This window comes from Denticeps clupeoides, chromosome 16, assembly GCF_900700375.1.
Source record: "Denticeps clupeoides chromosome 16, fDenClu1.1, whole genome shotgun sequence".
Taxonomy (NCBI): Eukaryota; Metazoa; Chordata; class Actinopteri; order Clupeiformes; family Denticipitidae; genus Denticeps; species Denticeps clupeoides.
This window is the reverse complement of record NC_041722.1, coordinates 7,540,371-7,565,791: the sequence shown is the minus strand read 5'-3', so window position 1 is coordinate 7,565,791 and position 25,421 is coordinate 7,540,371. Positions and strand designations below refer to the sequence as shown.

Sequence of the window (25,421 nt, the reverse complement as noted above, 5' to 3'; positions counted from 1 at the left end):
GGAAATTACGGTTTTAATTAAGGCTGTTTAAATGATGTTTTCAGGACAGTTGCATCTGTTTTCTACTGCAATTGATTGAATTTAACCGTGTGTCACCATAAAAAAGGTCCCTGACAGACATTATTAGTGATGCATTTTTATCATCCTGCGGCGTGGTAGACGTGATATCATTTTCCGATGGCTGATCGTTTTAATGCCTGTCAACGCTGATGTCTTAACGATGTTTCGAATAACCACACGTTAGACGTCCCCGGTGCCTTTGTGACTGGAATCTCTTTTCTAGAGGAAGGTGTTAAGTGCTGCGCGTCCCGCAGCGCAATCAGCCGCACCAGCAGGCAGGCTGGGTGGAGCGGTGACACTGGCGCGCAGCGGGCCGCCTGCCATCATCACAGTAATCAGTTCGTGTCGGCCTAACTTTGTCCAAAGTGTCAGCATTCCCCCCCCGGCGCAAGCCCTCTGTGTTTGCATGCGTTGGCGTGTGGGTGGGCATGCGGGGGGGAGGGAACAGCTGCTGAGATTCAGCCAGAGACAAAATCAGAGTTTTTTTCTCCGCGTATAGCGACGTTCTCTGTCTCATCAGCCAACCCAGGATCTGACACGGCAATCACGGCACAGATAACAATAAACGTAGCGACTCTACGCAGTTATATTTCCTATGAAATGCTCATGTATCCAGACCCGCTGCTTTTAGTTGGAGATGTTCATGTGTCAGTGCTCAAGATGTGTGTTTGGCACTATTCGATGTGACAAGGCTGGAGACTCTTGCTGGCGGCACTGTCTCCAGCACTCAACCGCTGCACAAGGACACACACACACGTGCACACACACACTTCCCTGCAGCACACAGCGACCTACATCTGGTCTTAGTGGGCGTATGGATTCAGGGTTGGACACTGCAGTCTTCCAGCAGGGCAGCTGAGCATGGAAATGCTGCCATGCACATTAGGCACGTGACCCAGGCCAACTTGGAAATAGCCCTGTTGAATTAAGCCTTTATTGTAATCGCATGTCTCTGGATGGGACTTTCAGTGTTTTGGTATATTGCCAAGGGGCAAAATCTTATCAGAAATCTAAATTTTAAAAAGTAATCTTGTTAAAAGAATACAGAGGACTTGCTGGCTTTAGGAGGGTGCTCTGCTGCGAAGCTGTGCTTTATAATTGCAAAGCAGGAGTAAAATGATATTTTATTTTAGATATTTAAATTGGTTTTAAGATCCAAAGCAGCACTTTCTCCCTTGGGTGAGGGGGGCTAAATGTCAGCTACATCACTGACAAAACACACGACCGACTTCACTAGGAAAACGGATGACTTTTTAGTATTACGTTCAGCACTATGTGATGTACAGTTGTGTCTCCAACTGGTTCAAGTTATTTCAGCTACACACGTTACCCGATGCTACATGCAGCATCTGGCATCAAGTGCACGTTTGTGACCCAGACAAAGCGGCTTTATAAAGTGCAACGCAAGAGGACCATTTAACAAAACATGTAGACTACAAGAAGACCGAGAGCGCTAAAAACCAGTGAAACAAATACTGAAGGTGCCGAGGTAAAATTGTGCAAATACTGCTGCAATGGATAATATGCTCTAAACTGTAAAGAGGCAGAGTGTGTCTTTGAGTTGTGAGTGTGTCAGTCTAAAGAGGAAATTCCCTGTGGAACGAAGCTATCGCACGGTGTGGCAGTGACGGCCCGAATGCTTCGGTTTTTGCAGGAATTATTTCATAATGCATGCTAATGGACATGCAGGAATCTAAAGTGCTCTCAGCAGGTGTAAAGACACAATGCGAGCCGCTGCAAGCCTATACTGTAAGTAGACAAAGCAGAGGAGCCATCTTTCTGCATTACAGTCCAAACATCCGTTATGTAACGTGGGGCTGGCCAGAGCTGCCCTGCTCACTGAGTCATCTGCTCCAGGTGTGTGTGTGTGTGTGTGTGTGTGTGTAAGAGAGAGACAGATACAGTGGTTTTAATAATAAAATTTGGGTACATGAATATTTCATATTTGTGTATACATATATATGAATTGATTCTATTTTGGAATAAAAGTGCCGCCGTGTGTACAGTGTGTACATTCGCACATGACAGTAATGACAGTAAGGATTTTTTTTTTATGTGGGGAATGAGGTGTGAGCAACAGACACCGATTCCGGTCTTTATGATCTGAGACTATACAGTAGCAGCTTCAGTAAGTAGGCGGCGAAAACAGACAGTGGAGAGATGCCTCGTTCCTGCACTCACGTTCGCAGCCTGTCAGTCAGAATGTGTCTCTAAATACATTCCTGACGAAATTCGTCCGTCTTTGTTCAGATTCTCCCCAAAAGCAGGAAATGCTGTGATGCAACTTCAGCACAGGTTCACGATGAGGGAACAGTGACCCCGTCAACATTATTGGCTGGTGACGAGTCTGGCCCTTATGTGACGCTTGAATCAGTCTTCTGTCAGATTTTGGCTCGTCTGATGGAAGACGCTTCATTGTGATGTTCAAAGACAGCCTTCAGTTATATTTACTACCAACAGATGATCATTGTTCTGATCAATTTGATGCATTAGGCTAAAATGAGACAAGTAGGCAAAATTTTATGGCAACTGAAACAGTCCTAATTAAAAAGAGAAAAATATTAAAGCGAATCCTAATCAAAAGTTATTGCAAGGATTAAGGGGTTTGCTCACCATTGTCAATAGGAAGTGTCATGTTGATCATCTGTCCGCAGCTTTCTGATCGTAAGGGGATTCATTTGAAAGGATGAGAGGCGTTTCATTTCTGTGGTCTGACCACATGGCTGAGTCATCTGGAGGCTTCAGAGCATCAGTTAGGCTGAGTTGCAACTCCTACGACTGTACAGCTCCTACATATCAAACATAATACAATAGTGCATCACATGTTCTCATTGTATTAAACATGCAATAGTGACCACAGAAACACTTTTTGACATTCGGAAATACCGCGACTATTACATTTAGGTGTAGCCTATTTATTATTTGCACATTCATAAGTCAGTTTTGCAAAGCCTTCAAAAGACCTTTTTTCAATCCACATTTCCAGATTCTGCTGTCATCTGAAGATCGAATGCATAATTTACATGCATTTATTGTGTTACTAAAAATAAACAAATCTTGAAAAGTAATTTTATATAAAATGTAAAAGATGTCACCATCAGAGAACACACATCTACAAACAGACTGATGTTTCCACTTTGCCAGGTTGACACATGAAAAGTATCTGTCCATCGGCGCATTTTCGCCTTTTATCTCCATGACCTGCCAACCCCTGCTTCAAAATAATGTGGCCAAGAGCCAAAACGAGCCAGCGATGACCGGGTTTTAACCTGCAGCCCTCTTGCGCCCCCTGGCCTCACACAGAGGTAGTGACCTGAAGAAATGAAGCACTTGCCATGGAAAAGCGGGTCCACGCTTCAATACAAGCCTCTGGGTTTACACCCACGCACATTTCACAACACCACAGAAAATCTACAGTGTGCAAAGTAACCAGAGTAAAAAACACTTTCATTGTGCTTGGCTGTGCAAGTGATTTATCGCTTCCTTTTAATAAGTTGCGTTTGGATAAATTTAGTGGAGGCTGCGTTTTGAATGTGAAAGGGACTCTTTGAGAACAATCAGCCTTTGCTGCTAGATAAATGTTTTTTTTTCATAGGACTGAAAGCAAGGATTAATCGTATGTCTGTTGTTTCACGAGACGGCACAACTGGCAGTTTTCAATTTTAAATCTGCATACATAAGATGAAAAGGGGAGAAGTAGGAGGTTTGTGGATGTGGCAGGCGGTTGGGGGAGGAAATGGAGACTTCTGCTCGTCTAGTGGGAGCAGAAAAGAGTGGCACCCCAGCCACACACCTGCACCTCAAGGAACTGCATGTGTGTTGGTGTGACAGAGTGGCAGGAGGGAAGCATTTAGGGCCCCCACCCCACTCCCCGAAATCTACCCAGGGCAGAAAAGGGCCATGGCAGCAGCAGCACTAATCCCAACAGAGCTCATAGACACTTTGACAGATCTTCACAAATCCTCAAAACAATAGGAAGGTATACTGATTCCTGAAAATGTCCAGTTAAGACCAAAATTATTCACAAAAATTATGGAAGATTTTCCTAAACATCTTGCCAATTCTTGCAGCATCGATGAAACTTGATATAATCAAACATTCACCAGTGCTACTTAGTAGTTTTGCTACATTTTGTAATATAAAATACATTTTTAGGCTTGCTCTATATCAAATATAGTAAAAAATTGGATGGTCAAAAATATTAGGCCCAAACAGACCTACATTAATTAACCAATCAGCTTTGAGATCACATCTGTGCAGTCAATTGGCTTCTAACAGATGCTGACCTGGCATCTTCTGGACTGTTTCAAGGAACACAGTTGTGAGGGCTCTTCATCGTGGTGAGCTCTCTTCATCGTGTTATCTCTCAGAAACTGGTAAGGAAGTGCTGTAAGAGGCTGTTGTATGAATCCCCTTGGGATTCACATAGTCTGCTGCAGTCTTGAAAGATTATCGCATCTTTTCTCTGCCTTGACCACGTCTTTTGTCACACTGTTCTATTCCACTACTTTTGTAAAGGGACTGTGTTGATTGTCTCACATAAAATCCTCATATGTCCATTTGACAGCCATTTGTAAATGTTGCTTTATTCTTTGTTGGGTCTTTGTGTAGACGTAAGTCAAAGCTGCTGTCACAGTGTGGGATTTTGGCCATTCTGGTTGCAGAGGAACAAAATTGTGTATCTTTAAACTTTGAGGGCCCTGATGTGTTGCCATGCCAAAGCACAGCACTACTGGATGAAAAGCACCGAGCTCTGCAGTGTTTTGACTTTAGCAGTCAGTAGTTACAGGGACATTCCCCAGAGTGTCTGGCTCAACAACTAAGCTCTGACGTGGCGATTGTGGTGAAGCACAGGTTAATTTTAGATTATGATGTAACCAAAATATTTCTGCATCAACATGACAGCGTGTTTGGTTCCTATGTCAGGGTAAACAAATGACAAGGAAGATATTTGCAAGGATCATATTTGTATTAAATTTGATATTTGTATTTGTAAAATAAATGTCTTGAATATTTTATAATGTATAACAATATAAGTCATGTTTGCAGACTGCAGGATTGTTCAGGCAACACCAAGTTCATTGAAAGGGGTTTTTCCACATAATTTTTGAACACTTCCGCTGCATCAGCTGAGCTCACGAGCAGGCAGAACGGTGAGAGACTGGGGGAGAGTTGCGTTCTTGCAAAGGAATGCAGTCCGGACACAGGCCAGATCAGAGAGACATCGGGAACCGCAAAGCTCAGAGCAGGAGATGTCAGCAGGGGGCACGGAGAAGCAAACCAGGTCGTCCCATCGGTCAGGGACCATCAACTCCAGGGGTCCATTTACATTTATGGCATTTGGCAGACGCCCTTATCCAGAGCAAATTACAATGTGCTTTCATGTTACCATCAATGAAGTAATCAGTTCTGGTTCAGTAGGACATTTTATGATTGTATTTACTACATGTATTGTATTTACTAAATGTATTTACTACATTTTGTTGCTGTGTACTTGTACATGTGTAATGACAATAAAGTTTAATCTAATCTAATCTAATTTTATTTCACTCCGTTGTGGTTTTTCTTACATATGTCAGACTAAAGGAAAGTTACAAATTAGTTAGTTAAGAAAATTTTGAAGCTGAAAACGAAATGTGTCCTCTGCTTTTAACCATCACCCTTGGTGAGCAGTGAGCCATGAAAGTTGCCCATAAGCAGTGTGTGGGGACGGTGCTTTGCTCAGTGGCACCTTGGCGAATTGAGGATTTGAACCGGCAAACTTCCGTTTCCATTTCCTTCCCTGCTAGGCCACCACTGCAACATCTGCCCCCTTCCCTAAGAGGAAGGTCCTTGTACCTTCAGTGGTGGAGGGACCAGGTGAGCAGTGCTGGAGGGTTGGAGAGTGTGAAATACTGTGCAAGGTTTATTAAGTTTAATGAGGTAGAATGATGCTACCCCATGTTTGGCTTTGTGGGCCAGAGAGAATTTGGGAAGGTTGAAAACCAGTTTTGCTGCTGCATTCTGTATCACTTGTAGAGGTTGGATGGCATTCAGACCTGCAAGAAGGGAGTTACAGGAATTCAGTCGTGAGATTACTAGGGACAAGTATCTGCGTGGCCTGTGTTGATAGATAAGGCCAGATCCGTCTGATATTGAAGAGAGGAAATCTACATGAGCAGGAAAGATTGGTGATGTGAGTCGAGAAGTAGAGTTGGTTGAATGAATATTAGTTTGGTTTTGGTGGGTTGTTGTGCGTTGTCGGCATAGCAGCGGATCCTGTGGGGTGTTGAAGGTCTCTCAGAGGCAGTGTGGTGTTTAAGGTGACATATACTTAACCCACCAGAGAAACTACCCACCTCACATTAACAGCAGTAAACAATAACCCCTCAATTGACGTTTTATACTTCTGACATATTTCAACACAATGCCTCACTTACCTGTTTACTCGGACTTACAGTTTAGCTAAAGAGGGTGATATACAACTGCATATCACATCAACATGTATTCTGGGTCTTACATGAAAATACAGTGACTGCTCACTCATCATCACTTTACTCAGATAATATAACTAGATATGACTCGGAAAAGTAGAAATGTCAATGTCAACAATAATGCACTGCAAAATATTTCAGTGAGATATAGGAACTTGTTTTTAGACAGTGCATCTTGGATATCTGAGAAGAAGCAAACTTACTAAAAGGTGGTCTCAGATGGTCTCGCATATATGGCTTTAGTTTTAAAAACCTTATGTATTAATGTTCCATTCAGCTCCCGACCCTCCTGTAGCTAAGCGGACACAAAACGTATTGCCACAAGCCATTAACAACTGGAGGCTGCAAAGAAGATGGAGATATTGCAATGACAGTTCAATAGCTGTTTAGGATACAAAGCTACAAATAGTTTAGACGTACCTTAACAATATATTAGTCTTGGTTTGTTCTCTGTGTGTTTATTGAATGCTTAATGCTCATATGAGATGAATGAACTTTTTAACTGGTGGTTACTGTTTTAAACGTAGGTTTTCACCTGACTTCTTCTGGAATATGTTGACCAAAGCCATCCCTGATGTGTTCAGTAACAGTCTGGACGTCCCAGGCCTTCTGGTATTCAAAGGGCACTGAGGACTTGCCCATGTTTGTGTAGCCATAATATTCAACCTTGTTTGCACATAGTTTCCCATGAAGGATTGGGGAGTAATACTATGTCCTTGTTGAAACTCTCATAAATTATGAATCAGGTCACATACAAATTGTGGCAGTGGAGGCTGGCCAAAATGCCTGCTTTACGAGAATTAGGGGAACGGAATGTGTGTGTCATATGTGAATAGTTCATTTTTACATGGTAAAATGTGTGTTTTGTGTTAGGATGTGTTTGTTGATTTGAGAATGTACACTAAAGGAAGCGGCATGCCCTTTTCTCTGAATCCAATTATTTTCTATGGCTTGCACGGCGCAAAAGTAGTAGAGGTGCTTTCCGACCGAAACATGCCTTAACACATGCCTTAGAGCAACTGATAATGGCAAATAAAAAGTGGCCTAAATAGCATGAGTAAAAAAATAAAGAGACCATATTCATCATTTTCTCTCCTGGTACAATGTAAGCTTGCCACAATATATTACCTATGGCAATATACTAAAGTAAAGCTTCTCTAAAACAAATTCATCGTTATTTACGAAATATCCATTTTTAGGTCACCACTGCCACAATAATTGTCAATTCGTGCTGGACAAATTATTGCTAGCACTCCGCTAGCAATGCATTCCTCCTCAGTGATGCACTGATGTATACTAAATATTTTACATGTGGTGGACCTTTGTCGATAATAGCATAATAGCAATAATATAACAGATAATAGCAATTGCAGGGAAGATGGCATGACTTCTCCCAGAAGGTGCAGTTTTTGGTGTATGGAAAAAGATTCTGAAAGCCCCAATGGGAATGGATAAAGCTAAGCAATGATGTTTTGCTGTTATTGGTTACCGGAGTATAGTTTGGATCTTTAGGTATGTTAAAGCAGTAGTCCATAAAGTGACGTAACATTTAAGAATTTTTAGGTTACTTTAACATCTTTAAACTATAGACTATAGGTTTAATTGTTGTGTGATAGTGTCTTGTCTTTTTTAAGCATTGTGTCTACTATATACATTTTTGATCAGCTTTGACCTTTTTGTTCAAATTCAAGAGCTGTGAAAAATGTAGCAGTTTTTTAATTAACGTATGTAATTAAAACAATTACATACGTTTCTGAGCATATTTCATATGCACATTCTGTATGTTCTAAGCCTTCAAAGGCAAGTAATACATGTGTTTTTGGAAAGAGGATTCTCACTGGTTGGACCTCTGTGGCCAGTATATACAACATGGATGAATTACATGGTAGCAGATTTTATAACCTCAATGATAACCAATTAAATGTAGCATTGGTTTTCTTTTTTCAGGAAGGCTAGACTTATGTGAACAGTAATTCCATTGAGAATAATTAAAAGTAGCTGTTACGTCCCTGGACGTATGCTCCCACGTGTTCTGTGTGTCTGACTGTGTTTTTTGCGTCCTGTCCCTTTTAGGTTGACTTCGTGGGAGGAGTTGAGGCCTACCAGCTCCATCTATCATTGGTCACCTCCACCTATTTAAAGAGACTTCAGATGGTGTTCGGGAGGTCCCCAGGGTCTGCTAGGCCCATACTCTTTTGGGAGGTCCCCAGGGTCCACGGAGATCTGCAAGGAGCTCCGTTGGGGATCTCATTCGTGTTACTTGTTGCTTTGTGTGATTGACCCTTTGTTGTTAGCCTGTTAGCTGTTAGCCTGTCATGTGCCGTTTTTGGTAACTTGTACGTGTTTTAGTTATCCCTGCTGTTATCCCATCCCTTCCTTTAGGCTGCTTTGATGTTGGTTAGCTGTCCTGAGTCCTCTGTCTTATTGAACCTGTTAGCACACTGTAAATAAAAGCACTGTTTGTATCGTTTGTTTGGTTGCATGTGTAACAGTGGACCTCCTCCTCTCCACACCCTTGTTGCGTTTCTGAGACCCCTAGACTTAGGAACGTGACAGTAGCAATTTCAGATGTAGTTTCTCAGAACTTGCTACATGTAGCTTTAGTTATGTGTTTGACACAGAAGTGCATCATCCTTACAAAAAGGGCAAAGAAGACCCTAATACCTACTAGGTGAAACATTGCACAGTCCAGATCATGAGTCCGTCCAACTGCCTCCCAGTGGGGAGATGTGAGAATAACCACGTTTCCAAAAGACAAGGTTAGCGAGGGTGCTTTATACCTTATGGCCTACTATTATACCCTACACCTTACATACCCAAAAAGTGTTTAGGCACTCTGCTTGTGACATGCAGATGGAGGTTCTCTTGGACAAAACCCATGAGAGAGCTCTCACATCATCTTACAAGAAGGGGCACGGCTGAGTGGAATGCTTTTATTGGCCAGTTAAGCTGGTATGGTCAGATGTGGACCATAAGAAAGCCCTTCCTCTCTCCTTCCAAATCAACTATAGTCCTTGTTGGTTGTTATTGATTGTTGGCCATTTTAACCCAGTGTTATAATTAAGGGTGCATGATAATATAACATCCCTACTTTCTGTGTTTTGTTTGTGCAGTGTAGAGACTGAAGATTTTTGTTTGATTTTAAGTTTTCAGTTAATCTTGAGTTTATACAACAGTCTATTTAGCAGATAGGCTCTACTGTGAAAGTAAATGATTAAGTAATTACTTTGGTATAAATATATAGGGAGACTGTCCCTGTAATACTGATTGTAAGTCAGTCTGGATAAGGGCGTCTGATAAATGCTGTAAAAAATAAAACTGAGAATCGCTTTATTGGGTATTGGCTGGGTTAACTGTAAAATATTGGATATTGCTGAAAAATATCTAATATTATGCATCCTTAATGATTGTTACAATGGTATTGTTTGAGGAATGTGGTCAAATGTTCATGTTAATGTAGCCCTAAGACCTTTAATTTGAATGGTAAACAACCAAAAGTTACAAATGAGCAAGTTTAATTTTAAAATAACATATACACACTTAAAACAAAGAGGAAAAATATTACTTTTGTAAAATATTACATTACCTGTCTAAATAAGACCTTACAGCTCACAATGCATGTCAGAGCAAATGAGAATCAGGAGGTCAATGTCATGAACCGATCCGGAAGGTCCCGATCCCGGACCGGAGTTTCATGTTTGTCCTGTGTAATGTTTCCTAATCGTGTTCATTTGTGTCTGATTGCATAAAGCTGCCCTGTTTGTGTCTGTTCACCATCGGGTCATTGTTACATGTTCACCTGTTACCGGCTGTCTCCCCTGTCCTGTTTGTCACAGATTAAACCCCTGTTTCGTGATGTCGTGCGAATGCGTCCTTCTTCCTCGTCAAATCTTGTCTTCATCTCAGATCACCTGCCTTGCCATGCCAAATGGCTGTGACAGTCAAAGGAACTGCCTGAAGAGCTCAGAGGCTGAATTGTGGCAAGTCACAGATCTGGCCAAGGTTACAAAATAATTTCCTTAAATGGAAGACGTTTGGGACAACCAGAACCTTACCTAGAGCTGGCTGTCTGGCCAAACTGAGCAATCAGGGGAGAAGAGCCTTGGTGAGAGAGGTAAAGAAGAACCCAAAGATCACTGAGGCTGAGCTCCAGAGATGCAGTCGGGAGATAGGAGAAAGGACAAAAAGGATAGTGAGAAATAAGAGTCTTTGGTCTAATGAGACCAATATATAACTTTTTTTTTTCCTTAATTCTATGAGGTATGTGTGGAAGGAACCAGGCACTGCTCATCACCTGTCTAATACAGTCTGAACAGTGAAGCATGGTGGTGGCAGCATCATGCTGTGGGGTGTTTTGTAGGGACAGGACAACTGGTTGCAATCAAGGGAAAGATGAATGCGGCCAAGAACAGGGATATCCTGGACATAAACCTTCTCCGGAGTGCTAAGGACCTCAGACTGGGCAGAAGGTTTACCTTCCAACAAGACAATGACCTTCAGCACACAGCTAAAATAACAAAGGAATGGCTTCACAACAGCCAGAGCCATGACTTAAACCCAATGTAGCATCTCTGGAGAGACCTAAAAATGGCTGTCCAACAACATTAACCATCCAACCTTCCAGAACTAGAGAGGATCTGCAAGGAGGAATGGCAGAGCAAAAAACATCTAATTATTCTGTGGTTAGAGGGCACTGTCATCACATTTAATTTTAAGATTTCAAGTGTGCAAATAGGTTTTACTGAGCAAGCATGACAAAAACGTAAAATTGCACAAATTTAACCAAAATAAAATTTGAAATTGCGTAATGTTTGTGCATTAGGAAGGTCTCAGAAGTGCAATCCATGTACTGAAATTTGTACTGAGTAAAAATTTCTTTCCACCAATTTAATACAGTCAACCATTCGGCCAACTGACCTGGCAGATCTGCAAAACCAGCCATTCAACTGCTCAAGTTGTCAGCAAAATTTTTTTTGTCATCTCTTCCATGTGTATTCATAAAACTAAGCTATGGTATATACAGGTGCTGATATTTCATTAGAATATCTTTGAAAATGTGATTTATTTCACTAAATCCATTCAAGAAGTGAAACTTGTTCCACACAGACTGATATATTTCAAGTGTTTATTCCTTATAATTTTGATGATTATAAATGACAACTAAGGAACACCCCAATTCAGTGTCTCAGAAAATTAGAATATTAAGAGAGGTGAGGGGGAGATGTGGTAGAAATAAAAAGTGTACAAGCAATAGGGATAACAGCACCCTGGAGAGAAGTGTGAAACAAAACCCATTCAAAATGTGGGGGGAATTCACAAAGAGTGGAATGCAGCTGGAGTTACTACTACAGAACTACTACACACAGATGTATGCAAGACATGGGTGTCAAGCCACTTTTGTAAAACAGACAGTGTCAGACTTTAGCCCGCATCTGGGCTAAAGTGTCTCACCTTGGCCACAGTCTGATGCCACACAGCATTGCACAGTAATTCATTCAGAAGGAGCCCAAGCATTGAATGCTGTACATACTCATAGTTTTCATGTTCATGCTTTTCAATTCAATTTCAATGCTATATATATTTTAAGAAGAGCTGTGTTGGATTCACACAACCTCACGGAGAGTATCCCATCGCATTAGTCCCACGTTTCAGAGAATTTTAATTGCGATATTTGAGTTTCTTATTGAAACCCATGCCCTCACCCCTTCATCTAACCTCTACGGCTTAGTGGCCAAAGCAGCACAACCAACCATTTTTATGATATTGTGTCTAGATTTTCATTTTTGCAATTAACACCGGACAATGTCTTTTCTAATGACCCAACTATAGTTACATCTAGTGTTTTTTTTTAGCACACTTACTGTGCACTCCAGGATCTATGTGTACTGGATCTATATTCACAATATTGTTCCTTTAAAGAACCCCTTTGTTTCTACTTAGATTTGTCCATGTACATTTTTGCCTCAGATGCTGTTTTGACATTTTGACATAAGCTCCACCTCATTTGATATTGATTCAGGTCCTGATTTTTCCTGTAAAAACTTTTAAAAACAGGATATTGTATTTTGTTGTCTGTGGAAGAGTTTCCCAGTACAGAGCTATTATACGTTTGGCCTCTGGGGGTATCTGTGGCGCTGTTCCGAGCAACACAGAATGCTTATAACACGGCGCCATCGTTCTAAAATGCATCACGTCAGTAATGTACTGGACACGTTGTGTCAGGAACGTCCCACTAATTATGAATAAATTAATTCACCCAAATAGTTTTTTTTTCCCACCACAACCCGCCGCTTATGTTCTATCTGACCTCACAAACATGGCGCCTTTCGCGCTCCGCCCTAGTCGGAAGTAGAAGAAAGACTCCCTTTCCGGACACGTTATTGTTGCATCAGATATTTGGTGCTGACAGAGATGGCCAGCGCTGGCGACCAAGGTATGTAAGAACTCATTTAGTCAGATATTAAGTGACAAATGGTATTGGTAAAATGTCGGTTTCGATCCTCTCGTTTTGATGGCTCAGACAGTGTTGGGAATCTGAGAGAGACATTAGTAGGATAATCCCCGCGCACCTTGCAGGTTTGGACACACTAGGTGTCCCACCGTTGAGTCTTTCTGTTTGCTGTCTCTGCTGAGTCTCTGGCTGTTTGATCTAATTCTGTTTTTAAAGGTGCCTGTCAGGTACCAGTGATGTGCAGAATTCGGGGTTGTGTCGAACCACGTTAGAAGTGGCACGCAGTTTACTTTCTTCTAGTCCTTTATTGGAGAGCTGTAGCTGAATGCATGCAGGAATACAGTTTCTGTCTGTGTCTTGTCTGTCTGTGTGTGTGTGTGTGTGTGTGTGTGCGTACACACTCTTGTCTCCACAGCCTTTGATTATGGCTTCTTGCTGGGCATAACTGAGGAGCTGCAGACGTCCCAGGCACTGAACGAATACCTGAGCTGTCGCAGTTACGTGGCTGGTTTCTGTCCCTCTGCGGCGGACGCTGAAGTCTTTGCCCTCCTGGGTAGACCGCCTCTCCTGCACCACGTCCACGCGCTCCGCTGGTACAGGCACATAGCGGCCCTCCAGCTGGGGCCAGAGACCCCCCCAGAGCTCTGCAGTGAGTAGAGAGGAGTCTGGCCAGCAGCGCCATGCAGGGCCGTGCATGTTGGACGCTGTGTAGTGAGGGGAGGGTGAACTAATCATGTGTTTTCAGTAGTGTAGTGTAGTGTAGTGTGTGTGTGTGTGTTTGTGTTGCGTTTGTAGCTGATGTAGGTGGTAGGAACGTGCGATGGGCCAGGGTGCGGTTTTGCCTCTCATTGTATTTTGGGATGCTGAGCTTTTGTTATTCAGTCTTTGTTGTGCACTGGCTGTGCGAGATCCATCCACATTATTTTTCTCGTCTCATGAGAATGTATCTGTGAGTGCAGGGTTTTTATTTTTGGTGGGTTTTCTTTATTTTTGTGCATGGGGTTAAGTGTCCCATTATTATTTCACAGCATGGTGTGCTCTACCTGAATCTAATAAGAACATTCCTGTGCAATATGAAAACCTTCTGTCTTTCAGGAAAAGGGAAGAGACTGCTGCCCCCATGGTCTCCCCCGACAGGAAGCGAACCTCCGAAGCTGAAACTGTACAACAGTCTGACACGGAATAAGGTGCGGCATGTTTATGTACTTTACTTTCGGTTTTGAAAGGAACAGCTCCCTTAAGGAGGAGTAAATCAGAAAGGGACCCCCTTCCAGGTTTCAAGTGTGTTCAATTGGCATCACTGCAGTGTCACGGTTAACAAGTATAGTTAGTAAATTATTTCTCAATCGTGAGTCTGTTTTTTTGTGTCAGCGGGGGCCTGAGGTCATGGTGTGCCGCTTGATTCACCAGTGCAGAGCTTGCTCAGGAACGGCAGAAGGCAGGTGTGAGGGCATCTGCACGCACAGCGAGGCAAAGACTTTTGGAGGATGGCCTGGTGTCAAGAAGGGCATCAAAGAAGCAGCTTCTCTCCAAGAAAACATCAAGATCAGACTGATATCCTGTAAAAAGTACAGGGATTGGACTGCTGAGGACCAGGGTAAAGTCATTTTCTCTGATGAAGCCCCTCTTCTGAATATTTGGGGCATCTGGGAAAATGATTGTCTGGAGAAGACAAGGTTAGAGCTTCCATCAGTCCTGCCAACAGTAACGCATCCTGAGACCATTAATGTGTGGGGCTGCTTCACTCACAATTTTGCCGAAGAACTCAGCCATGAATAAAGAATGGTACCAAAACATCCTCCGACAGCAACTTCTCCCAACCATCCAAGGACAGTTTGCTGAAGAACAATGTCTTTTCCAGCAGCTGCTTTAACAGAAGAGCGAAGTGAACAGATGTTTCTTTCAGTTTTCAATTTATACACTGAGACTGTGTCTGAGTCCGGAACACTGACCAGCAAGCCGCTCCACAACTGCAGAGCTTGAAGCTGCTCCCAGCTGTGACCTTCAATGTTTTGGGTACCAGCAGAGGGCCGCGTGGCTCATTGATGTCCCACTACACTGCTCCCACTACACTGCTCCCAGTGCCAGGCCGGTGCTGAACTAGTAACCACCCGAGCACCACGCTATACGGGAGCTCAGCAGGAGGGGCATGATAATATGTCACAGGTCATGCCTACTAACCAGAAAACCCAGCACAGAATCCATTACATTGGGATAGAAACCTCCACCACTCCAACTTTTACAATAGCCACTTCTTTTATTTGTGTGATGCGTGCAACTTTAAGTTCTTCCATTATTTCTTTATTTCTGTGGACGTGCAAATAGCTAGAAGAGCTTTAATTTCTTCAGCACCTCATGTTACCGACCTTTTGTTCTCCATTTTCTCTTCTAAAGCTACCAATCACTCATTTGGAGCATTTATCAGACGTCCTTATCCAGAGTGACTTACAATCAGTAGTTACAGAGACAGTCCCCCCTGGAGACACTTAGGGTTAAGTGTCTTGCTCAGGGACACAATGGTAGTAAGTGGGATTTGAACCTGGGACTTCTGGTTCATAGGCCAGTTTGGGCACCAGAACCCATTTTTTTCTGTGGAAAAGCACATCACTGGTTCCAATATTGCGAACCAAAGCAGCGAAATTTTTTATTTAGATTTTTTAAAATTTAATTTATCTTGCAACACTTTCAGGAAGTTACCTTTATTGTAGAATTGTGCTTCAAATAAAGAACTTTGTTAACAGCTATGTTAGTTAATAATTTACAAGTCAATATTGCCTAAATGGGCAGTGAAAAAAGTGAACTGCGTTGTTAAATGCAATGCTTTAAATGCAAATGCAACATTCGGTGCACCTAACTTTTGTTCAGGATTATACAGTTTTGGTGATCCTTTTGGGTGTGTTACTGTTTATGCATGTCACTTTGGTAAACAGATACACATTGGGAACTGCTGGTCTAGAACATGTATGCTGAAACTTTAATATGGACTCCTGTTCACCCGATACAACAAAACAAAAACAATGCAGATTGCTATTTTATTTATTTATTTATTTTAGTTATTTGCTTTGTTTGATGCTCATCAGATCTGGCCACTGTGTCTGGGATTTTAAAGATCTGTGAGGTGATAATAGGAGCACTTCAAGCCTAGACTGTGGGACAGTGGCAGGAATATATGATGATTGCATATCTGCATTCACTATCTATGTCTACTGTGTCTGCCAGATGGTACACATGTTGTCTCAAACATTGCAAGATAGGTGATATGATGAGAAAATACCCGATGAGATATGTTCCTGTGTGCATGTGGATCATAGCCACAGTCACATAGGATGTCTTGCAGCCATTCATGAAAATGGCACGCTAATGCTCCATGCAACCACACCAGTATCTTAAAGAGTTTCACCACCATCTTTGGCCAGTTTCCATGAGCGAACACGTACATGAATTTGATTCCAGTCAATGGTGTCTGTCAAGCACAACAGTATAAAACAACAATATGCAATATGGTCTAATATTGAATCCTGTGTCGGCTGGTCCTAGATTGTCTGCCAGTAAGCAGGTCTCTGTCCAGGGTTTTAGGGATCGGTGATTATTTTCCCTGCCCTTTTCCTAGTTCAGGTCTAGACGTAGGACAGAGGGGACACAGACGGATCAGGGGGACACTGTGGAAGACTGGACTGTCTCTGGGGCCTCAGGAAGTAAATCCTCTACTGGGTCTTTTTTGATGATGAAGGAGATGTTGGTCTCCCACCTCAGGCCCTGGGAAATGGTAGTACGCAGGAAGTTCTCGACAGAAGACAATGGGCTGTCTGATATAGTGAGAGGGAGCAGTGTTGAGATACACTGTTGAACACTGTTCAGCTCCAGATTGTGCTGACTGCACCTGAGCAGGGGTCGCTCAACTTCCGATCGGTATGTGGATTCATCACCATCCTGAATCACAGTCCACTGACTGTGGTGTCGTCTGCAAACTTCAGGAGATGAACAGCCGAGTTCCTGGAGGTGCAGTCATTGGCATAGTGGGAGAAGAGCAGTGGGGACAGGACATGTCCTTGGGGGGCACCAGGGGTCTCTCCCAGCCTTACTAGCTGCTTCCTGTCTCTCAGGAAGCTGGTCATCCACTTGCAACTAGCTGGTGACCTGTTGAGCTGGGGGAGTTTGGAGGAGAGGAGATTAGGCACAATGGTGACAAAAGCCTAACTAACAGGTCAACAAACAGGGTCCTGGCATAAGTTCTGGGACTGTCAAGGCGTTGAGGTCCATATTCACTTCCTGATCCACTGACCTGTTTCCCCCGGTAGGCTGAAACCAGGTCTTCAAAGGATTTCATAGCAAACATTCGCATTATTTGTGTAGAGCTACTGAGTGAAAACATGAATGTAGACAAATGTAATATTTACAGAAGGCTTTTATTCAGTTTCTTATTAGACTTTTGGTAGCAGGTAGCAAACACTGAGATGAGTACACCGTACACCCATTTGCTGCATCATTGTATGATAGTTGTTCATCTTTGACTTGTGTAGTTGCATGCTTATTATTCTCAGACTCTTGTCAAATGACTGTCCTCTGTCCACCTGAAGCTCCTTTTACATTTTGTTTGATGAAGTGGCGCACACATGATGTAAAGGCATGTCTAATCTGAAGAACGTAACTTCTAGAGATTTTACCCTAATTCTCGTCTGACTGTGGCTGACTCGGCACAACCCCAGCATGACACACCTTGAAATCTGCAGACACCCCGAAGTAGATATTTTATCAAAACAGAAGGGATTGTGTTCATTCTGTGTGTGCTGGAATACCTGTTTGTAGTAATCTGGCTGGAATTGATTTATTTGGAATTCATGGCTGTGCAGGATGTACAGTGAGCTCAGCAAGAGAGAGTGAAAGAGGGAACCCTAGCATTTGTTATATTGCTACATATTATTTCGGTATGTTGACAACACTAGTTGTCATTGTGTAGCATTCAGGCAGATATTTAAACTATATGGATAAGTTGGGGCAGTGGTGGACCAGAAAGTAAAGAAGTGGACTGTCACCAGTCAGAAAAAAAATGCCACATTCTCTCCCCTTTGTTTCTTATTGCTTTATTGCTTTATTTTTCTGCCAAAATCTCTCAATCTACTCTTGCACTTTGCTGTTATGTTTACTGTGTGTTCCCGCTGCAGGAAGTGTTTGTGCCTCAGAATGGGAAAAGAGTTCTCTGGTACTGCTGTGGGCCGACTGTGTATGATGCCTCACACATGGGTCATGCCAGGTAAACTATCCACCGGTCTTACCCCCTCTCACCTGCCTAAATGAGTAATAAACTCTTCATACCTTGCATAAGACCTCCAGGATATGGGGTATAGTTCATCTTGTTTCATCTGCTGTATGCTGAACTGAAATTATTCTGATTGCCCACAGATCATACATTTCTTTTGACATTCTCCGTCGGATCCTGATGAACTATTTCAGATATGATGTCTTCTACTGCATGAACATCACTGACATTGATGACAAAGTAAGGAGCCGCTAATCCCAGCTGTGAACCATGGACTGTTAGATACTGGTTGTGCTCAGTAAAGCTGCTCTCTGTGTTTAAACAGATCATCAGGAGAGCCCGGCAGAACTACCTTCTAGAGCAGTACAGGCAGAAGAAGCCCACTGCCTCCCAGATCCTGAAGGATGTGCTGACATCCAGGGAGGTAAGGGCTAGCTAGGTTATAGCTCTTGAAAAATGTTCTTCTGCAGGGTGTAGATTGTATGAGGAAATTTATTTAAAAAAATGTTTTGTTTTAGCCTTTCCAGGCAAAACTGGCTGAGACGACGGATCCGGATAAGAAGCAGATGCTTGAGAAGCTGGACTCGGCAGTCAGTGCTGCCCTGGGTCCCCTGCAGGGGGCAGTGGAGAGTGGCACTTCAGATGCTGTCCTTCTGAATCATGCTCAGGTGGGCCTAACACACACCACTGTGAGAGTCTCACCTTGGAGGGTTATCATAACAATAAAAACATAATAAGAACTCATATTATTATGCCCATAAGGTTATTTGTTAACTGTCTGCTGTAGTAACAGTAGAATTTTTTTTTCATAGTAACCCTTTTATTGACTGCAATGCTACACATTTTATAGATTTTATATGAATGTTTGATAAATTAGGTGAATTTGGACAAAATTCTGAATTGAGTAGGTAGGGTTGCAGTGGACTCGTAAATGGAAGGTTGCCGGTTCAAATCTCAAACTGCCACTGAGCAAAGTACTGTTCCCACTAGGGGTGTTAGAAAATACCCGTACAGCAATATATAATCGTGATATTTTATTTGGTTGTTTCATATCCATACAGGGACATGAAATATCAATATTTTTGTATACAAAATTCAGTTCTGAGTCGCTTTGGCTGAATTATTAATGTAATGTGATCCACACAGATCTAAAATATCGCAATATGTACAGTATCACAATATATCGTGATATTATTGTATTGAGACCCATGTATCGTGATGCGTATTGTATCATGAGACTTTTGCCAATCCCACCCCTAGTTCCCACTGTAAAAAAGACCGTGGTCTGAATATTGAATGTAAAAAGGTACCAAGGTTACAGAGAAAACAAAAATGAGAAGAAAGAGGTAAAGGGAGAGAGAGAAAGAGGCAGAGCCATGAGAAATGAGATGATAGAGCAGGCTCGAAAACCAGAAGATCTGGTTTTGATGGAAAGACAGCTGGGAAAGAAAAAGTAAAGAAAAAAAGTCCCTTCCCCACATGTGAGCAGACCTTTATACCCCTGGCCTACAGGAAGTTGTCACTGGCCTACAGGAAGTTGTCACAGACCAATCAGAACCTGTTGTTTCTGATGTCACGCCCCCGGTGCCTCCCATGTGGGGAAGACAAAGAGAGTGGGCGGTTCTGACAGCCGACACTTTACACGTTTGGCTTGGGGGCCTCCCGTCTGCGCAAGACAAAGAGGGTAGGCGGTCCCGACGGCCAACACCTCACACGTCGGCAAAAGGCCGTCCGACAAAAAGGCTTGTGAAACAGAGGTGCTGAATCTTCATGCACAACAATTTGCACAGGAATGTCACATTTCTCCTTGTAGACGGTCGCTATGCAAAACAAAAGCATGGTCCTGCGATGCCCAATCTTACACCACACACCTCTTATGGGTGCCCACTGCTCACCAAGGGTGATTGATAAAATGCAGAGGACACATTTCTTTGTGTCACCGTGTGTCCTGTGCTGCAGTGTTTCAAAATGATAATCACTTCACTATATGTCTTTGTTATTTATATTTCACTAGGTTTTGCTGGAGGAGGCCAAAGATCTGCTTTCTGACTGGCTGGATTCCCAGTTTGGCAGTCAGGTGACTGAAAACTCAATTTTCTCGCTTCTGCCAAAGTACTGGGAGGGAGAATACCACAAGGACATGGAAGCTCTAAACGTAAGAAAACCAAAAAAGCAAATCACAAGCACCAAGAGCACACAGCAACGAGACCCATGATTTCCTGATCCTCTCCATTACTCACAGGTTCTTCCCCCAGACGTCCTCACACGGGTCAGTGAGTATGTTCCAGAGATTGTGGACTTTGTCAAGAAGATTGTGGACAACGGTTATGGGTGAGTGTTATTATTTTTTTTTCTGTTAGTCATGAGGAGTTGAAAAGAGTTGGGCGTGGTGTTAGACCGACAGAGTCTCGCTTGCTCTTCACTGGCAGGTATGAATCCAATGGCTCTGTGTATTTTGACACGGCAAAGTTTGACTCCAGCCACAATCACTCGTACGCCAAGCTAGTGCCAGAGGCAGTTGGGGACCAAAAAGCTCTTGAAGAGGGAGAAGGTATGTTTTTAGCTAAAAAGTAATAGCATTTTCATCTAGTATGGTTCATGAAGAAATGGTAATGAACGTGGAAGGTGGTAACTGGACTTTACTGACTGGTCTTTGGTTTGCAGGAGACTTGAGCATCTCAGCAGACAGGCTCAGTGAGAAGCGCTCACAGAACGATTTTGCCCTGTGGAAGGCATCCAAACCTGGTGAACCATCCTGGGAGTCTCCCTGGGGCAAGGTGAAGATCAGTAATGTTGTTATTATGGATGCATTAGGGGTTGTTTTTGTCTGTACAGTATTCAAGCCAACCGGGTCCATGTAAACCTCCATACTTCTTTAGCTGCATTTGACTAAAATAATGGATTTCCCCACATCCTCTGCCCATTATACCCATTAAATTACTTCTTTCAAAGTAATATGTTTAAAATAATGAAAAAAAAACCATGTGTGTGTGTTTCTTGTATCCATGACTACTCTCTTGCTCTCTTATGTGTTAGGGGCGGCCAGGTTGGCATATTGAGTGCTCTGCCATGGCTGGGTCCATTCTGGGTGAGTCTATGGACATACATGGAGGGGGGTTTGATCTGCGGTTCCCTCATCATGATAATGAGCTGGCGCAGTCTGAGGTAAGGGATTGTAGTGAGCACCCAGAGGTGACGTTGATGTGGGGGCAAATAGGACTAGTATTTTTTGGATTTGGCCGAAACACGCAGTGTGTAGTTAGAACACTTGATGGAAGGAAACTGGGCCTCCTGTGACATGCACAAGGATATTCAGCCATCACACATGATAGATAAATCAGTGAAACGGTACATAAATATTCCATGTAAAATATAGACTGTATTAATGACACACTGTAAATTATATGCTCCATCAAACCTGGGTGCTGCAGTAATGCTCGGTGTCCTTTGTAATATGTGAAACATGAATTTACTATATCTTGAAATTGTCATATCTCCAATTGTTTTTTTAATGGTTTTCTAATATGATGTTTTTGTAATCCCTTGTATATGAATTTTTTTTTCATAGGCCTACTTTGAGAATGACCACTGGGTCCGTTACTTCTTGCACACTGGCCACCTGACCATTGCTGGTTGCAAAATGTCCAAATCGCTGAAGAACTTCATCACCATTAAAGACGCACTGGCTAAAAACACAGGTAATGTGGGCGTGGGAAGTTGGCATCTTCTGGGTGTAGAGTGACTGTTTGCAGAGGATTTATTTATGGCTGGCTATTTGAGTACTCTCCTTTGCAGAATTGGTGAAGTTGGTAGAGTTGTTGTGTTTGGGAACATTGCTTAAAAACACTTAAAAAAATCAAGTTTCATAAGCCTGCCAGTTGATTTGCACTGATTTTGATCTTGTGTGGAAGAGATGGCGATGACATTAGTCCCTGATGTGTGCAACCGCTAGTTATCCTTTCATCATTTGGGAGTTTGAAGTTGCCCACATGTTTGCTTGTGCCTTTCCAGCACGGCAGCTCCGCCTGGCCTTCCTCATGCACTCATGGAAGGACACTCTGGACTACTCCAACAACACCATGGAGTCCGCCATCCAGTATGAGAAGTTCCTGAATGTGAGTCCCTTGTACCAAATTCGTAAAGGGATTTAGAAGGGGGAAATCAATTTAGAATCCTAATAATCCAGTACATGCGTCACATGATTGCAGGAGTTCTTCTTGAACGTGAAAGACATCCTGAGGACACCTACTGACATCACGGGCCAGTTTGAGAAGTGGGAAGCTGCAGAGATTGATCTCAATAAAAGGTGAGCACATAAAGGGCCTTTCATGACAATGAGTCAGATCCAGCATAAATAAATCACTGTATGCAGTCACTTTACCTAAAAACTTTGGATCATTTGTGCCATTAGTAACACATGATATTTTGTCCATATTAGCACCAACTTCTGTGAATTTCATTTTGTTGCAGTCATATTAAAATAATATTAAAGCATCTTTTTAATAATATTTAAGCTTCTTTAGACATGCCAGGGGGCAGTGGTGGCCTAGCGGTTAAGGAAGCGGCCCCGTAATCAGAGGGTTGCCGGTTCGAATCCCGATCTGCCAAGGTGCCACTGAGGTGCCACTGAGCAAAGCACCGTCCCCACACACTGCTCCCCGGGTGCCTGTCATGGCTGCCCACTGCTCACTCAGGGTGATGGGTTAAATGCAGAGGACAAATTTCACTGTGTGCACCGTGTGCTGTGCTGCTGTGTATCACATGTGACAATCACTTCACTTTCACTTTCATGTGTCTTTGCACAGTTTCTATGGGAAGAGGTCCGCTGTGCACGAGGCCCTGTGCGATAACATTGACACACGCACAGCGCTGGAGGAGATGCGGGCACTGGTGAGCCACAGCAACTCGTACATGGCCAGCAGGAAGAGTGCCAGGCTGATGCCCAACCGCACGCTGCTGCAGACCATCGCCGTCTATCTGACTGACATGCTGAAGGTGAGGCTTGGTCTGTGCTTGAGAGATAATGTTGTTTTTCCAGAACTGTCTTATGATTGAGTAATACATTAGAGCAGGGTTTGGGCTCAATTTCTATAATTTTGGTCCGGTCCAGTCGAACTCACGAACAAACACTAACATCTGAACGCTTGAGCTCACGAGCAAACTCAAACATCCAATCTATAGTGCCTATCCTTTCCATTTGCAGCAAAGCTGTTTGTATTAAATATTTATTTGATTTGGAATTTTCAGCCACCATTGTTAGGTGATGCATTTTAATTGTCATGTGAGAGAGGTGAAAATGGAGGCTGGGAACACTTTGTTCCCTCTTAGTATAGTGCTTGTAATGTGGGCAAAAAAAAAAAGCGTTAAAAAAGCTGTACTTGTCAGGTCGGGTCAGATTCTGTCTTCTGGGCTCGGGACATTCTGCAATGGATTATGCAGTGCTTTATAATGTGTGCCATTCTGTTTTTGAAATGTTTTTTTGTCAGACGTCCTAATGTTTCTTTTCATTGTGCTGAATCTTGTGTTCCTCTCTATCAGACATTTGGTGCAATTGAAGGGACGGAAGCCATTGGTTTCCCTGTAGGAGGAAACGGGGAAAGCGCTGATGTGAGTACAGACACATGAAGAGCAGCGTAGTCACACCTGATGACTGCTGCTGGTAGGCTGAATGTGATGTGGTGTGTTACAGCTGGAGAGCACTGTGATGCCCTATCTTAGGGTCCTTTCAGACTTCAGGGAAGGTGTGAGGAAGATAGCTCGGGAGCAGAAAGGTAAGTGCCTCACATTGCAGTATTGTGTCCTCTGTGTCTTAGAAAGTGTAAAACCCTTTTAAAAGTAAATTGCCAAATAAAATTGTTTAGCTGGGCAGGCTATATTGCCTATACTATACTATTTGATTCAATTTGAAATCGTGTTAAAAGTACAAACATCAGGCCTGTGGTTTTACAAACAGTGCTTTTACTGTTACTTTTCCTAAAACTTTAATACGCCTATGTTTGTCCAGTTTATTGAGTTTTGAGTTATTGTCAATGAAGACTGATTAGTCTGAAAAGTGTGTCGCTGCTGTAACCGGTTACAGCTAAAAGCGTTATAGAGGTCTGGAAATATTTTATATCTCAGTCAAAAATGTGACGAGCCTAGTACTATGTCTTCGTGCATTATATAAAAAATGTCTGTGTGTTATAGTGACAGACATCCTGAAGCTGTGTGATTCAGTGCGTGACGAAACGTTACCTGACCTCGGTGTCCGGCTAGAGGACCATGAAGGTAACTCCCCTTATATTAACACATTGCCTGAAATAGAACTTTTCATTTGTAGTCATTCGTAAAATTACATCCCCATTAAGTAGAGTTTTTTCCAAATTGAAGCATTTACATACAGCGGGGAAAAGAGGTATTTGACACACCAGCATTTTTATCAGTAAGGGGTTTTGTAAGTGGGCTATTGACACAAAATTTCCACCAGATGCAGCAATCAAGCCAAATATTGAATTCTTAGAAAGAAATCAGAACATTTAAGTATGCATGTTGAGTCATAATAAAAAAAGTGAAATGGCACCTAGGAGATCACCTAAAATCTGTCAGTATTGAGAGAGAAACCCTGCCCCCTATCAGGACTAATTGATATCAGATGCTTTAGTCCTACCTGTTGGCCTATAAAGGCTTCTCATTATACAGGCGGCACACAGGAAAGACTTCCTGATGGGTAAAAGCAAAGAAAAAAAAAAGCAAAGGTCTTCATAATCTTATCTTTGAAAAGCATTCTGATGGGAATGGTTATAGGCGTGTTTCCAGAATGCTGAATGTTCCTGTGAGCACTGTGGGGGCCATTATCTGGAAATGGAAATAGCATCAGTTCACCGGCCATAATCGGGTGCTCCATGTAAGATCTCTGTCCAAGGAGTCCAACGATTAATCACGAGAGTTCTCTTAAGAGCCACAACCAGTTGGGCGGGACTTCAGGAAGACCTTGCATCAGCAGGTACTGTTGTATCAAAGTAGACCATGAGCAATGCACTGAACTGACATGGCATCTGTGCACTCTCACCACGCAAGAGTCCATTGCTGAACAATAAGCATGTTGAAGCCCGGTTAAAGTTTGCAAAACAGCATTTGGTGAAGCCTGTGGATTGGGAGACTATAGTATGGTCATATGAAAGCAAAATGTAACTTTTTGGCA

The 25,421-nt window shown here is 42.7% G+C and overlaps 1 protein-coding gene across 2 annotated transcripts in view; it reads left to right on the top strand.

Moving 5' to 3' along the window:
- The first annotated feature begins 12,909 nt into the window (after positions 1-12,909).
- Positions 12,910-25,421, top strand: part of cars1 (cysteinyl-tRNA synthetase 1) — a 16,136-nt gene continuing 3,624 nt past the window's right edge. The window contains exons 1-19 of one of the 2 annotated variants that reach the window (XM_028956171.1): positions 12,910-12,966; positions 13,400-13,633; positions 14,080-14,171; positions 18,147-18,235; positions 18,385-18,481; positions 18,567-18,665; positions 18,760-18,909; positions 20,256-20,396; positions 20,484-20,572; positions 20,671-20,792; positions 20,906-21,018; positions 21,278-21,406; positions 21,810-21,939; positions 22,253-22,356; positions 22,450-22,547; positions 23,047-23,236; positions 23,780-23,848; positions 23,931-24,012; positions 24,428-24,508. In XM_028956171.1, coding sequence (XP_028812004.1) covers positions 12,945-12,966; positions 13,400-13,633; positions 14,080-14,171; positions 18,147-18,235; positions 18,385-18,481; positions 18,567-18,665; positions 18,760-18,909; positions 20,256-20,396; positions 20,484-20,572; positions 20,671-20,792; positions 20,906-21,018; positions 21,278-21,406; positions 21,810-21,939; positions 22,253-22,356; positions 22,450-22,547; positions 23,047-23,236; positions 23,780-23,848; positions 23,931-24,012; positions 24,428-24,508 — 2,131 coding nt within the window. In that variant the 5' untranslated portion in view covers positions 12,910-12,944. The remainder of the gene's footprint in view (positions 12,967-13,399; positions 13,634-14,079; positions 14,172-18,146; positions 18,236-18,384; positions 18,482-18,566; positions 18,666-18,759; positions 18,910-20,255; positions 20,397-20,483; positions 20,573-20,670; positions 20,793-20,905; positions 21,019-21,277; positions 21,407-21,809; positions 21,940-22,252; positions 22,357-22,449; positions 22,548-23,046; positions 23,237-23,779; positions 23,849-23,930; positions 24,013-24,427; positions 24,509-25,421) is intronic. The other variant, XM_028956172.1, reaches the window with a different exon arrangement.